This window comes from Pogona vitticeps, chromosome 4, assembly GCF_051106095.1.
Source record: "Pogona vitticeps strain Pit_001003342236 chromosome 4, PviZW2.1, whole genome shotgun sequence".
Taxonomy (NCBI): domain Eukaryota; kingdom Metazoa; phylum Chordata; class Lepidosauria; order Squamata; family Agamidae; genus Pogona; species Pogona vitticeps.
In genome coordinates, this window is record NC_135786.1 from 5,728,008 (window position 1) to 5,744,806 (window position 16,799).

The 16,799-nt window shown below is 42.8% G+C and overlaps 1 protein-coding gene across 4 annotated transcripts in view; it reads right to left on the bottom strand.

Annotated features, from left to right (window-relative positions):
* Nucleotides 1-494: 494 nt before the first annotated feature.
* Nucleotides 495-16,799, bottom strand: part of ZBTB46 (zinc finger and BTB domain containing 46) — an 80,474-nt gene continuing 64,169 nt past the window's right edge. For all 4 annotated transcript variants that reach the window (XM_078391980.1, XM_078391981.1, XM_072996688.2 and 1 more), the window contains 2 exons: nucleotides 8,005-8,180; nucleotides 495-6,652 (listed from right to left, as the gene is read on the bottom strand). In XM_078391980.1, coding sequence (XP_078248106.1) covers nucleotides 6,263-6,652; nucleotides 8,005-8,180 — 566 coding nt within the window. In that variant the 3' untranslated portion in view covers nucleotides 495-6,262. The remainder of the gene's footprint in view (nucleotides 6,653-8,004; nucleotides 8,181-16,799) is intronic.

Consider the following 16,799-nt stretch of genomic DNA (forward strand, 5'->3'; position numbering starts at 1 on the left):
AGACGGCTGGATGATCATGTCTACCTGCTTGCAGCCTGAAGGCAATCAAAGGGCATTGCAGCCTTGCAGCTTTGGGGGCTCGAAGAAAAGTGAGGATTTGTTACAATCTGGCTTTCCATCCATCCATCCATCCATCCATCCATCCATCCATCCATCCATCCATCTTTGCCCTGCTTTTGTCCTTAAAAGGATCCAAGGTGACTTATAACAATGGAAAGACAAAATTTAAAAGCTAAAAACAATATTAAAAAAGGGAATTGAACCAGTATTATATTAAAAACTGTAAATAAAATCAATACCGCATACACATTTAAAAACAACAGAGCACAACAATTCATTTTTAAATGGATTTAAAACTTAGAGGTGAGGATCTTTCTGTACCTCATAGTCCCCTCCTTTAGCTGTGTATAAGATACCATGGCTCAGAAAATAAATGGAATGATTTAAAAAAATGTTCCAATGTCTTTAAAAAAGAGACACAAACCCAAGACATCTTTTAGCAGCAGTGTTCCAATTTATTGAAACGGATTGGTTTTTGCAAGTATGTCTAAGCTAATTGCATGACAAAGTAAATATAATTAGACAGGCAGACCTCCGGCATGCCTAGACAAAGAAATGCAAGTTCATATAGAAAATATCATAGTGATCTGACAACACGGACAGAAAATCAGTACACACACAGAGTCATTTCCCATCTCTCTCTGGGTGGTTATTAAAATGTCCCCATACTTTACCCACCCCCCAATATTAAACATTGCCAATACAAACACAGGTTTATAGTAATATATAAAGTCAGTATAATAAAGAATATTCCCAGCCAAAAAGAGAGAGCAGTGTTTAAACACTGCCCTTTTTGTTTGCTTCAGGTTTTTTAGTAGACAGATTTTAAAAATAAATAAATATATATATATATTAAAACACACACACAGCACCCCTTATTACAAAGGAATCCTAAGGGCGAATCCCAAAGGCAGAAATCAAAATCATACAATAGATAATCTAGGAAATAAAAATTGTACAAAACCATTCGGTATGGCTTTCTTTAGAGTGGTACATGCTACAGAATGAAATAACAGCTTTCATATGGTATGGTTCCCCATCATCTCGAGTGCCTGCATTTAATTTCCTTGGGAGTTTTTCTAGCTCTTCACTAAAGTTGGAAGCCTTAAAACTCTCTTGCTGAGTCCAACATTTTGATCTGGAAGTGGCTGTGTTCTTAGTTAGACATGCTAAATCAGCAGGGAGAACGAAAACATGAGCGCTAGGCATAAACTGGGAGAATCCTCTCCAGTGCCGGCCTTGGATGAAAAGGATGTTACGCCATACTTATATATAATTTCCATTTATTTCTTTAGCGCAAGAGGACTTTGCAGGATAGAGCCAAAAGGATGCCTTTCGTTTTGTAGAATAAACCTACAGAAGTTGCCAGCCTTCAGAAAGGGTACATGGTGCTCGCTTTTGATTAAGTCAGTGACCTGAAAGGAAAGCCTCAAATGGTCCAAATTCTTCACATCTTTTTACATAAAGCAAGGTGAGTGGCTGGTTTCAAGCCTGCAAGAGAGCCACGTGTGGCTAGGAGTGGATCCTTTAACCAGGAGTCTGGCTATGGGAAAACAACCCTAATTATTTATCAGGCTGGTAACCAGAGCTTCTGTGGATGTGAAATCCCTGATGTAAGGTGTCGAGGCAAAGATGTGAGGCAGGGTGAGACGTCCCTTGGTGGAAGAGAATGTCTGAGCTAAAGCAATCCTGGCACCCCCAGTCCCGGGGACCAACAAGGAAGGCTGCTCCCGGTCAAAGCAGACAGTGAGGGATTAAGCGGAGAAGTATTTTGGCTAACTCGATATTTCAGCTTCATATGATCACCCCAACACAAAGTCTTTTTAAAAAGTGCTATGCCACAGGGAAAAGGTCAACCGCAAGATGATGTCAACACGGGCCCTGGCTCCCAGCCTTGTTCAAATAAAAACCAAAACAGTATTATAGCCCACCATTCAGATTGTGCCTAAATGCCACAATTCAAGAAATCAGTTTCTAACCGTGGGATGAAGGGGAAACTGCAAAAGCTTTATGGGGCAAGAACGGAAGGGCCAATTTCCCCCACTTTCCTAAAAAATCAAACTTCCAAAGCAGATCTGTCAATGGCAATTTTGGTGTGCGGGCTTCACTGCCTTAGGGGGATAAACTTACATTAAGTGAGGTTGGCCTATGCAGGGAAAGAAGAGAGAAGAAAATTGGGGAGGAAAGCATGGGTCTGAGCATGCAATGGGCATATGGGTTTCGTGCTGAGGTTGCCTGTTTCATATCTCCTGCTGCCTAAGGAGATGGGGAGGCAGGTGGGTTTTCTTCTCCTCCAGTACTGAAGGTTACACCTTCTCAATTGTGGTGCCCTCTGTCCAAGCCTAGACAAATCTTAAGGATCTTAAAAAGCACAGACATCACCTTGCCGACAAAGGTCCGCATAGTCAAAGCTATGGTTTTTCCAGTAGCAATATATGGAAGTGAGAGCTGGACCATAAAGAAGGCTGACTGCCAAAGAACTGATGCTTTTGAATTGCAGTGCTGGAGGAGACTCTTGAGAGCCCCTTGGACTGCAAAGAGAACAAACCTATCCAATTTGAAGGAAATCAACCCTGAGTGCTCACTGGAAGGACAGGTCCTGAAGCTGAGGCTCCAATCCTTTGGCCATCTCATGAGTGGAGAAGACTCCCTGGAAAAGACCCTCATGTTAGGAACGTGTGAGGGCAGGAGGAGAAGGGGACGACAGAGGATGAGACAGATGGCCAGGGTCATTGAAGCGACCAACATGAATTTGACCCAACTCCGGGAGGCAGTGGAAGACAGGAGGGCCTGCCATGCCCTGGTCCATGGGGTCACGAAGAGTCGGACACAACTTAACAACTAAACAACAGCAACAACAGTCAAAGCCCCAGTCGTCATGACCCACTTATGACTCTGCTTCTAAGTTACAATCCTATCCAGGGCTCATGGAAGAGTTAAACTATAGGGAAAATTGCTGCACATGCCTCATCTACCAGACCTGGATCAAATTTAAAAAAAATCTGTGGCTTAAAAAAAGATTTCTAGGAAACCTTGCTGGTTTTTCTGTTTGTTGTTCCTTAGTAGATTACCTCTAAATGGAAAGTTTTAAATTTGAACTCTGTCCCAAGGACCAAACAAAACAGATGCCTACAGGACGTGGCTTTAAAAAAAACTTGGAAAGTTGGGGAGGTATCACACAGTTGCTACTAATTTAAGCCTAGCATTGTCAAGAAAGACGGAAAAATATGAATCTCATCAGCACACAACTGGGTCCACAAAACAACACAAATGGTAGTATTTTAGGAGAGAATCCACCTTGACAAACAAAACTGCAGGCTGCTGAGGTTTCGGGGGCTGGTTCGCTTTGGTTCTTTCTAGCCCTGTTCTTGGGATGTGTTGAGATGACACCTTTTACAGAGTCCAAAGCTCAATTGTACAGCAAACATAGTGCAACTCCCTTTTTAAAGCCCTTGGAGTCTCCGATGAAACCATTTTTTATAAGTCACAAGTCCACACATTGTGTTTGTAGGTTTCTATAACACTTCAAGAAGTGTCAGCTTGACGTTCAAGAGCTGCTCTGCACAGCCTGACCAAGATTGCTGCCATACGGCTTGTGCATATGTTTGTTTGTGTGGCAGGCTTCTGTGAGAACACACCATGTCAGCGAATATCAGCCCACACTCTGCTTCTCCGAAAACATTCTGAAACCATTTTAGGTTTGGTCCTTAGACTATTAAAGGATATATAAGGAACTGCTGGACAGCTTGGTAGGTTGAGGTCTCCAGCTGAAGAACCAGAGGTTGGGAGTTCAATTCCCTAGTGGGCCTCCATGACAGGGGGTGGACTAGATGATCCAAAAGGTCCCTTCCTGCTCTACAGTTCTAAGATGTTGATGATGTGCCTATTTAAAGATGTAACCATGTGAGGGGAGGATGAGGAAGGCTGCCTCACACTCTTTCAGCAATGCTACTCAAAAAGTTTTTTTGGAGTGCACTGACGACATAAGAAGGGAAGGCTGTTTGCTTTTTTCGTTCTGTCCCTATTGAGTGATACTGAGGAAGGCCTTAGGGTAGGAATTAATAAACTTTGCTCTTTTATGTGATGGTCTCAACTACCTTTGTTATTATGACCATTTCAAGGACACAGTGCAAGATTGAGCCAAGGGCCACAGTACATAATAGCATCCACTGCTCCCCAGAAATGGCTCTCAGAACTCCATCATCCTTATTGGACAGTAAAATAAAAATAGCACCCTTTATTATTTGCACTCCCTCTTTCTGAGATTTGTTCTTTACAGACAGTTTCCAGGCTTATTTTTTAGTGCACTTGGTTTAAAAATCTGTTCTGCAGCAAAATCTGTTTAGCTTGCGGCCCATTCCCAACACAAGAAGTAGAGGTAAGAAGACGACAGGCTCATTGACTGTTTTAAGGCTGCTCCAGAGAAACAGGACTTTACTAAATGACATCACTCACCAGTTCTTAGGATCAGGACCACACAGCTCTGCAAACACTACAGGGCACAAACCCGCGGCCAGAAATGGGACTGACGTGTGTTAGATCTTCATTATTTAAAAATAAACGCAGGGGCGTGGAAACTCCAGAGAAATTGTCTGGTGCTAAGCAGTTCAAAAATGTTGGTGAATGGTGTGATCAATGGGAAACGGAGATGCTCGTCATGACAGTCCCCATAACCACACACCCTAGCCACAAGAGTTCAAAAATGTATTAGTCATCATTAACAAATAACAAGCCGGTCTTTTGTAAAGTTAATGGTTATTGTATTTGCCAAGGCTTTCACGGCCGGGATCTAATGGTTGTTGTGGGTTTTTTTGGGCTCTTTGAACTTGGCCAAAGAGCCCGAAAAACCCACAACAACCATTAATGGCCCATGGAAGACCCAGCTCATTTCAAAATACTTTGTATTACATCAGGAAGAGATTGCAACCATATACTACTTCGGGGGGGGGGGGCTCAGGCTAATGTGAAGATTACATAGAACCCAAGAGAGTGGGGGGGGAGTGATAGATGCAGCTCATGGTGTCACGCACCCTGCTATGCAACCACATGAGCCCTGATGGCACTAGACCACTGTGACATTCACCTGGGGCTGAAAGACACATGGATGCCTAAAAAGGAAGATAAAATGTACATGAGGTACAACAGTGGCCTTATACAGATCCTTTTCATGTCAAAACAAGGCTTAGGCAGGTTAACATCCCAGCTCCTTGTACCTTACGGGCAGGTCTCTGCCCACCAGAAGTGCCTGCCATAGTGAAGGACCACCTCTGATACCTTCTGATGGCGTGTGCCATGACTGAAGACCCCCCAAATCCTCCTGTTCCACTAGCCAGAAGAAACCAGCTGTGATAGAGTTGCTAGGTGGGAGAACAGTGCTTGGACAAATTGTGCATCTGGTCGACCATGGTGTGAACTGAACGCTGGATTAGAAAACATTTGGTTTGATCCAGCAGATCTCTTAGGTGCTTAGCCTGCAAGACAGAGAAAAGCTAGTAGAGCTTCACAGAACTTTGCAAAACAGTCCGGGCTTGGGTTTCTCACTCCATCAGGACGCCCGCTTCAGACACAGTATCGGATGCTGAAGAATGGTAAGAAAACACATCTTGAAGAAAGTACAATTACACAGGTGGGCCGCTGGGGGGCACTTTTGCAACACGTATCCTCCCACATCTCAGGGAGCAACAAATTAATCTATTCCTGAACAGATTTTAGGGCAACCTCCCTGTTCTAGCTAAGGATGTAAGACCTGAGTTACTAATTGCTTTCTCTACCTTCTCTCAAGGGCTGCGTAATCCAGGGGCAAAGTCAAACACCCCGTACACTGCTTTGTTTTTACTATGGGTAACCTTGTTACAATTGCTTGAGAAGGAAGAGTTCTCTGTATTTGTGGATGGAAAAAAAAATCAGGGTCAAAACTCCCGTGGTGCCTACACGGGACACAGTGGGTTCCCAACTGAAACAGAGGGACACATTTTTCAGAACTGCAGGAAAGGCAAAGGACAGCGAAGCTGAGCCCTCAAAGGAGAGATGTTTACTGATATGACCACTGTCTGGATGGAACTTGTTGGTTTTATAGGGCAAAACAAAACACCGTCCTCCACCCATACAAGACTTTTTTGTACACTGGGAAAAGGACGAGGCTTCTTGAGTTTTCTCAACGCAACTGTCTCTTCCCTGCTCCATACCAAAACCACAAAATCTCTTAAGAAATCCATGTGAAATCCTTGTCTGTTCCCCTCGAGTTCTCGTGTTCCTGTGGGGAGTCAACACCGTCTTTGTCAACTTCCGAGATCGCACCATCTTGCGAAATTTCTATGTCATCCTTCCATTTGAGGTCGTCGTCGTCCGCCGTGTCTTCATCCATTTCTCCTTTGAGATCCTCAGGATCCTCCATGTACGGGCCTTCCGTGCTGTACAATTCCTCTGGCGAGCCGGCTCGGCCGCTGGCATCTAAGTGACGGGGCATACCTTGGCCAGAGCAATCTGTGCAAATGCCATGGCGGCGGGAGCCATGCTTGATGCCCACGCTGGCTGCCGACATGAACACTCGGCTGCAAACTTTGCAAACGTATTTCTTGTCTTTGCTGTGAACCTTGGGAAGGAGAAGTGGGGGGGAGGAGAAAACGAGTTAAGGCAGGCCGATGGGCAGGCAAGAAATAATGGCAGCTATATTGTAATGCACCAGACACATCTTTAAGTGACTGTTTCTAATTTTCTACTCTGTTCAAGCTGATTTCCTCCTGTCAGCCACTGAGAATAGAAGAGGAAGTAAAAGCAGATCAACCCATTGTATGGGTTCAACTCAGCAGTACAGGATTCAGTAGCTCTTATTTTGTTTCAACTATCCTTGTAATGGACTGAGATGAATAATATTTCCTTTTCCTGATTACAAATGATTAATAACATCCAAAGATGCCCTTTGAAGATGAATTTTGATTTATTGAGCCCTGTGTAAGACATATGGCCAAATCAACCCACAAATCCATCAGAATCAGCAAAGCTCATCACCGATAGAAAGTGGAAAACAGAGGGGTCATTGGTATATCTCCCAAAAGCACCATATCAACAATTGTGTTGAGCTGTGATTTGAAGTCTAAAGTGACATTAACCGTGCCTTTTGTTCTGATTTAATTGCATTTTGCCCTCATCTCATTTTCACATATATTTCTTACTTGCCACGAAACAGAGAGGTAAAGCAGAACATGAATATATTGTGTCTTTGTACATACATAGCTTTGCAAGTACTTAATATTTGTACTTCCAGCAGAGCGTTTTTATCAACAAATTACAGTTTATACACCCTGCAATTTCAGGGATAAAGCAATGCACCTGATGTTCGGTTAGTTTAACAAGGTGTTTACCTCTGACAAAAACAGACCCATGAAGAAGAATGTCCATTTACGGTAGACAAAGCTTGAGGGCAGCCAAAGAGCGTAAGATGAGCCTGCCGCAAGGACACAAATCAAGGGACATCTCAGGGAGCCATCAGTTGCACAACCAGATGGCTGAGCACTCATCCGAATGGGCAAGAAAAGAAGGCAGTGGGGGATTGGGATCCTATGACAACAGATAACAGACACACAAACCACCCCAACGCTGCTGTTTAAGCAGGATAGCCAACCGCGTGTCTCCTCTGTAAAGGCTGTCGTTTTGGAAACTAAGATGTGGTGCTCATGCCAGTAGCATCTCTGCTGCCTGTACAACCAATGTCTGTTCTACTCGGGGGGTGGGGGGGAGGCATTCCCCTCGGAGCCAGTTGGGGGTGAAAGACAAGCAGCCTGTGGAAGGCATCGCCTGATGTACCTTTTTAACTTTGTGACTCCACTAGAAAGCTGCATAGCGGCAGTGACTGGAGGAGTAAGGCACTTTCCTACTACAGTTAAAGGTTTAGTTACTCAGGTTCACTCCTGGCCCCCTGCAAGACATTCAAAGGCTCAAACTTACCAAGGTATGTCGTTTCATGTGCTCCCGGCGAGTAAACTTTTTCCCACAGATTTCACAGGGGTAGGGTCTTTCTCCTGTGTGGGATCGCATATGCCTCTTCAGGATGCACTGATGCATGGCTGAGAAACTGCAGTAGGGACACTTGAACTTCTTCCTGATCACTGTGAATTCATTTACTGGAAGAGAAACACAAGACAATGCAGGTTACAATTTGCTTGTGCTCCTATTGTTTAGCTAACGCAAAAGCATTGATGGTCTCTGAAAGAAAAGCACTTAATCAGAATCTGGTAGACCCTAAGCATCTTGGCCAAAGCATCAGGAGCAGGAATTCCCGATGGTCCGTTATATTTGCTCTACCTCTTTAGCTACATTGTGTGCTACAGGAGGAAACACAAAAAGTACATGCATCTTCCATGCGTCCCCTGTATTGTAGCTTCACCCTTGGATTTCAGTTAGACTCCATGGCATTGAGACAGTATGGATTGGACACTTGATGCATTTTGTTGCACATTACTTTGCTATGCCTTTACAGGACTGGTTAATGGAAGGAATGGCTCTTTAATGTATTTGCGAAGGCTTTCACGGCCAGGATCTAATGGTTGTTGTGGTTTTTTTGGACTCTTTGGCTGTGTTCTGAAGGTTGTTTTTCCTAACGTTTCGCCAGTCTCTGTGGCCAGCATCTTCAGAGAACAGCACTCTGTGCTCTGGTCAGAGTGCTGTCCTCTGAAGATGCCGGCCACAGAGACTGGCGAAATGTTAGGAAGAACAACCTTCAGAACATGGTCAAAGAGCCTGAAAAAACCACAACAACCAATGGCTTTTTAGTTAAGAAATGATCGGTCATCTTTGTCAATAAACAAAGGCTAGAAGTACACAACAGCAAGCCTTCTGCCTTCATGAAAGGCTAATCAATCCCTACACAGATGGGCTACCAATGCGTACATATGGCTAAGAGTAATCTTTTGTGCAAGCGGATTGTCTTGCAGACCTGCCTCATGGCTTCTTTGGCACTGGAGCCTATGTGCTTGGAAAGGAAGACCGTTTGAGGTCACTCCTGTAGTTCCACAGTGCTAGTTAAAAATCCTCAATGTTTCTGATCTCATGTCATTTTTAGTCAGGGTGTCCAATCCCAAGCAGAAACCAGCAAAGGCATATGCTACTTCTGGAAAATTTCTGAATCTTTGGATATGTGCTAACTTCAGATGGTAGGAGGAAGACATGGAAGGACCTTCCCTAAAGAGTGGAAAAGCATTGTGAACACACTTAGGCATCCCCCAGCCAATGGAATGCAACCAGCAAACCCTTCACTCCCGGAAGTGTTGAACTGGGACAGTGCCCATCCATGACATTTCATGGTCATCGATCCCCTTGCGTGACGGTTGAAGTCGAGGAAATGTTTCTACACACATCTCAAGCTCTGATCACTTCTGGTCAAAATAGTCTGATGGTCGTGTACTTTTAATTGGTTTTTGATTTTGACTATATTTCATGAGCGTCCATGATTTTGAATCGGGCAACCTTCTAATGCGACGAAAGAAATAAAGTCGGTGGAAACAGACAACATTTCCTCAAAACCAAAGAGGGTAAAAGTAGGGTAAAACAGTCTAATGCCTGATTTATGGTATGAACTCAAACCATCTGAAGCTGCTCTAACTTCTTCAAGCTTGTGTTAACTGACAGTTCCAACATCCCACAGTTCCAGTGCAAACAGAAATGGCAATATTTACTTATTTATTTAATATTAGTTACTTTTACACCAAACCTTTTCTCCAGTGAGTTCAAGATAGGATATATGGCTCTCCATCCACTCCATTTTATCCTGGCGACAATCTTGTAAGGTAGGGCAGGCTGATGGCCCCAAAGTGATCACATGTTTCATGGATCACTAGATATGGAACCTAGACCTCCAGGGTGGCAGCCCTAACCCGTGCGATCGTGGTTTGACAAAGATGTATTTGGTAGGGCTGTGAAACGTTTTGTTTCTGGCAAGCTGAGGCCTGAGGTCCCACCCCTCTGGAGAGCACCAGGTTGGCACCAGGATTTGAAATATGCTTTCTGTTACTTGGCCTGTATACAGGTGCCTGAGCCACAGCTCACCGTAGCAACAGTGACCTGATGGCACGGAATCAAGTCAGAAATAACTAGCCGTGAACCACTGAACCAGAAATGCAGCACGCCAGCAAATGGATGCAGAACTGCACTTCACAATCCTGGATTTATCCAAAAGTCAGGCACGTCTCCCACTGTAATATTGCTGCTCACCGTTCACAGCAGAAACACAGCCAAATGAAGAATACAGTTATAGCAGCCAGCTTCAAACCACTGCTACTGCTGTAATTCTGAATTAAACCCATCTTCAGCATGGAATACTGGTCACAGTTCCAATTCTGATCTACCAAATGCTCTACGGCTCCCCTTTTATCTGCTGTCTTTAAATAGGCAATGGATACAATTGGGGGGGGCTATCTGGAGTGCTTCTCCTTGTAGTCATGCTTTCGGAGCAGAAAAGCACTCTGATGGACTCCAGGGAAACTATAGTTAATGAAAACCCTTGGGTCTAATTTACCTGCAGAAGGCACAGAGCAGCTGGGGGAATGTGCTCCCTTCTAAACAAAACTGGAGGCAGAATATGTTCTAACTAAATGAACAAAACCAGCAGTGTTAACCTTCTGTATTCAAAGACAACCACCCATCTAAAGGTGCAAACCAGGTAACTGAATTATTCTGGCCTGGATCAGTCTAGAGATAATGCTACACAGGGTCACTTTGAGGTGCAAAATGTCATTGGGGTTGATCTACATGCAAGAATCAACCACACTGCTCCTCAAGGGACCATGCTGAGCTCAATCTTCTGTCCTTTAAGAAAGGAAGAAGAAGAAATTTTTGCCCTCTCCTGGCTTCTCCTCAGTGCTTTGCACAAACCACTTAATGATCCTGAGAAATGAGAAGCTTCCTTTTCAAGCTCATCTTTGAAGGTAAAGGGAGACTGAAGCTTTCAATTTCTTTTAACTGTTGCTAACTGACACAGCACATCTGTTTTAAAAAACCATTTCAAAGCATTGTTGTTGTTTTAGTCGTTATATATCCAATACTGTCCAATGCTTTGGGCAAAGGTAAAGGTTCCCCTTGACATTTAGTCCAGTCGTGTCCAACTCTAGGGCACGGTGCTCATCCCCGTTTCCAAGCCGTAGAGCCAGCGTTTTGTCTGTAGACAGTTTCTGTGGTCACGTGGCCAGCTCGACTAGACACAGAATGCCGTGACCTTCCCACCGAGATGGTACCTATTTATCTACTTGCATTTTTACACGCTTTCGAACGGCTAGGTTGGCAGGAGCTGGGACAAGCAACAGGAGCTCACTCCATCGCATGGAATTGATCTTACGGCGGCTGGTCTTCTGACCTTGCCGCACAGAGGCTTCTGCGGTTTCAAAGCATCAGCAACAGCTAAAAAAGAAATCCAGGTTTTTCTCTTGGGTCCCATCGGCAGGCGAGCAGCTAAGAAGTCTCCCATTTCTGAAGAGGGTTAAGCAGCTTCAGCAAAGGGGCAGCCAGTCAGCTGCTTGAGTTCCATCCCACCAATCACACCTCCTGGAACTGAACCAAAATGGAACGATTGTATGCACATTAAAAAAAAAAAACAGCAGCACCTGACAGGGGCTCAAAAAGGTGCAGTGGTGCAGGTAAGCATAAAGTCAGGGAGAGCTGGTTGGTGATGGCACGTACATCGTGTGGCTGTTGGCAAAAGGAACAAACGTCAACCCAGACCAAACTGCAGGACAAATAGCTACTTGATCACACCCTAAATTAACAATTTTCTAATAAGATCGCCAGGTGGATTTGTTTCAGCAGACAAAATCAAGAGTCTTGTGTGCACCTTAAGGACAAATGCTCAAGTTATATCAAGTTGGAATCAACTACCTGTGTGCTTCTTTGTTGCTGGGGAAACAAAATAGTCCTAAATTATTGACACATCCATTTTTCGCACCTCAGCAGATTTCCTATGTAATGTAGAATTGGCAGAGAAATTTTCTTACACTCAATAAACTTAAATTTTAAAAAGCAGGGAAATAACACTTCCTGCTTATCAAAAGTGGATATTTTTTTTGTTTTTACGCACATTATTAGAACACCAACAGCATGGCAACCCTCAATTATTGGAATAGCAAATGACAAGGAAGAGGACCAAATGAAGAATACAAACAAGCACATTTTGAAAAGGCAGTAGTATCAACGGTATTGTACTGTCACGTAAGAATGTCTATCATCACACAGCCCAAATAAATAATTCTAAATAGCTACAGGTATACGAAGAGGTTTCATTATTCAGTGAACCGGATAGTAATATCAACCTGTTCTTGCTATATGTTTTAACTGAGTCATTGGTTTCTCACCAAGAATACTGTTTAACAGAGGCTCTGCTAGGAATAAAAATCTCTTTTCTTAATAACCAAATCACACTGAAACAATTCATTCATAAAAAGCAGTAAACAGCAAGAGAGGTCAATCTATAGCCGTTTATTTGTTATGACACTTTTCTACTATGAACTGAGTCATGGGATCTTTCAGCCGCCTGAACACTAGCATCAGTCTGCTAATACAAAATGGTTTGTACTTCCTGGCACCAAAATAAACCAATTATCACAACATTTAGACAACGGTAAGCAAGTCATAATCTTTTCAGGTAAGGCCACCAGGGGTTACCTCCAGCCTATCCTTTAGCTTCAAGGTTCTACTCAGTGCTACTCAAAGGCAACAAGTAACTTTACCAAAAGAAGTGCAAGCTCTTTAAATGTCCAACTCAATGAGAATCCAAGAGTACTATTTACAGAACCGTTTTTTTCCAGCACTGCACAATTCATCCCACAGTTATGTTCCTTGAATTCTGAGGTTCTTCTAGAGTTTCAGAAGCCTGCAATACCTCTTTGACTTTACATTAAGTCAGTTCAAAAGTTGCACCCATGCACGCCATGGTAAATGGCTACTCTAATCTTGCCACTTGCAGCAATGTACAACTCTACTGTCCGTCCGCAGCCTACACTTCCATATAATCTAAGTTCTTCTTAAATTTACTTCTAGAACACAGTTCACATTGGAGCTATGATTGTACTCTAGGTGAACATTCAAAACCAAGTAGCAGTATGCTTAAAGCCCCAAACTGGTTAACAATTATCTTCCAGGGGACTATACTGGATTCTTTACGGTACAGTCAAATAAACAAAGTATTTTGGTACAGTTCTCTGCAAAACAAGACAACAGAATTAATGGCAGAAGGAGAAAGATACTTTATCATATTTTTTAAATTTACAACCTTCGTTGTTGTTGTTTCTATAGAATAATGTGCAAATTATTTGTAACAAAACATTACACAAAGTATAGGAGTGTACATGTGTGAATGCGCAGCAAGATCTTACTGAATCTTAAGTAGAGATGGGCATGGATTACCAGTTTGATAGTTTGTGCCAGTTTGTTTTTCAGTTCAGCACACGTTTGGTGCTTCCCAGCCCAACTTTCTCTAGTAAGCTCCCATTCAGAGCCAGCACCCTGAGGAGGCACAGTGTGGAAGGCAAGGGGCTGCCTCTGAGTGGGTGCCTGCTGGAGGAGGCAGGGCTGGGAAGTGCTAAACACTTTTTGGCAAAAAGAAACACGAAACAGCACAAACCACCAAATGGGCCTTCTCCAGTCTTCAGCAATCCACAAAATGGCTGCTTAAGCCATGATCAAATGCCTACAAAATCCCACATCTGATTGCACTGGGATGGGTTATTTTAACAGAGTGATCTCCCTTAAAGTAACTCTTCTGTCTGCCAGCGAATTGGTCCAATGCAGTCTTTAAAAGTAGAAGCCCTACAGATGGATGAAAAAAGGTCCAACCTGTGCATGGATCAGGGTTAGACTGGAGTTCATTTCCCCAAATGTCATGTGACTACCAGGAAACAGATCACACCAGACCACTCCATAAGCAATCCAAAATGTGATCTATTTCCTTATGTGATCACACCCTTACTTGCAGTCGTTTATATAGAGGTCAGTTTGTAACTTCTGCCTGATATCGTACATCACAACTAGAGTAGGTCTATTGAATCAATGGAATGTATGACTGACCAAATCCCCACCAATTCAATGGGGCTACTCTAGTTGTGACTTAGTAGACTGAGCAACAAAGTTTCAGCCAGCAACTATGTAAGCCTTTAAGATGCTACAAGATCTTTGTTCCTGTTATCTGTTACTTACTACAGGCCTTTCATGGGTCATCTGTGAAGTTACAACACAGCGTCTGTGCCTACACTGAGTTCCTTTCAAGAACCTTCTATAGCTAGGCTAGAGTTTTGCTCGAAGGCCCATCCCTCCCCTTCAACCAAATGCTTAAGTAATCCTGCTTCGAAAAGGAAAACAGAATAATTGTCAAGCCAGGACAGAGCAGCAGAAGCTATTGTTGGGTAAAGTTTAACTGAAGAAAATGACAAATCATATTCTTCAGGGATGACAAGAAAAATCCCAATGTGTAGAGGTCTGGTTTTTGCATTCATGTCTGACTCTACACCAAAGCAGCCCTAAAGTTGGTAGGAAATGAAGCATTGATTCTGACACCCCCTGTACCAGGAGGTTTTGGCACCAGGGGACTTCTCCGATAAACTCATACTCAACATGTGAGTCAACATCACGCGAGCCTGCGCAAGCACCATGTTTTGCTTTGAAGATCCTGCTCCTTTTGCTACAACTTTCATCTTCAGCAAACTAGATTGGATCATTATCTTTTCTGTACTGGTATTTTATTCATCTTGATACTTCAAAGACTTAGATTATTTACAATAAATTTCCCTATCAGGTTGGAAACTTTCCTTAATTAAGGCAACCTCCTTAAATCACCTGATGCACTGATCAAGAATAGACGTGAGTCAATATGTTTTTCAATCAAATTTTTATTTTGAATTATTCCCCAAATATACACATATTTCTAGCTCTGAAAAACAGAGGGCCACTAGAAATTATATTCCACCACTCATCTCTGAGTTTCACAGATTTGAAAACATACATGCCTTGAAGCATATAACTGTTTAGTGAAGGTGCCACAGTACGGGCCTTTATAGCACAACATACTAAAATATGCCATGTATTTGGTAAATGCCCAGTGGGACAAGAGGAAAGAAGCATCTGGAAAACACCAGTGATCACTAAAGGCATCGGACAGGTAAAATGGGACATAATATGTTTTGAGCCCCAAGACCTGATTTGGAAGCACCCTCACTTTTTTCAATCTGAAACATACTTGTTTTTTCTTTCTCCAGAATGAAACCTCATTCTGCACATTTGCAGGAGAACTTAGCTATGGACAATGCCAACTGGCTACTGCCCTTCACATCACCAAGAAATTATTGTCCAGTTCCCATACCAATTTTGTACAACACTTTAAAACATATATAAGACTGTGTATTATCATCAAAACACATATGTCAGTGCTTAAAAAGCTAAAAGTGGGCAGCCTACCTCACCACCGGGGGGGGAGGAGCCAAAGTTAGAATAACTGATTTGGAGGCTATAGACCATATTTTTCCCTGTATAAGACACCCCCATGTATAATATCTCTCCCCCCCCCCCCCAGTTTTCTAACCCCAAATTAAGAAATCTAAGCGGGGCTTAGCAAGTGGAGGGGGAAAGCAATCAAAGCAGTCCCCGCGGCTGCACAATCGCTTTGATCCCTTCCCCGCTCCACTTGTTTTTGTTATCTCCTCCACTAACTTCCGTGTATAAGACGACCCTCAATTTTCAGTCTAAAGATTTTAGAAAAAAGTATCATATACATGGAAAAATACAGTACATATCTGTTATGCTAGATTCCAAAATCTAAAGTCTAAAATGCTAGATTCTAAAATCTAGATTCTAGAGGAAACCCAGCTCACCCCATGGCTGAGAGATATGCAAGACTATTAAGTCTTCTTTTGCCCACACTTTTTCCTCCACAACAGCAATGAATGGAAATTGTCCGCTAATGTAATACATTTTAACAAGCACTGTACAGAAAAGCAAAACCTAGCAAAGAATAGCACCCAAATAACGAACACTCATTTGCAGTGCTATTAGTCTTTTCAATCATTCACATGTTAAAAACATTTATACAAAACATTTGTTTTTATATTTTAAAAGCATTCTAGTGGTCAAAATATTATTTCTTGTTCAAGTATCACTTTGAGGTAAATTTTGTTGCTTCAGTATATTTAAAGATATCTCTTTGGTAGCAAATTTATTCAGACTGAACCATTTTTACAATTTTATAAAAGACTTATTAAATGTTACTCCACTCACAATATGGCCATCGTTCCCAGGATAGTGAAAATAGCCTCTGTTATTGTCAAGGCCTGAGAGCACAATCCTTCACGTGTTAAATAAGATTTCTACTATCAGGGCATTTGCTGAGTTAAATATTGTTTAAACAGTAATTGCAACGGGTGAAGCTTTATGCATATGCAAGCTAAATATTATTACTTAAGGAATAGAAGCAAAGGGTTTAATTACATGGGAAGATAGATAGCAATGGGCTGCTTATGGAGCAGTCCGGTGCAATCTATTTTCCGACAGTCACATGACACATGGGGAAATGTACTTCATCCTGACCCCAATCCTTGCCCAATCTGGACCCTTGTTGGTTCAGCAGCAGGGGGGCCAGGTTGGAGTGATTCCATAGCCAATGGAATACCTGCTTTAAGGGAGATTGATCCCATTCTGGAGCAATCAGTGCTTGGCCTGGCAGCCATCCAATTGCATCTAGTCTCCAGCATGACCTTACGTCAAGCTTGCTA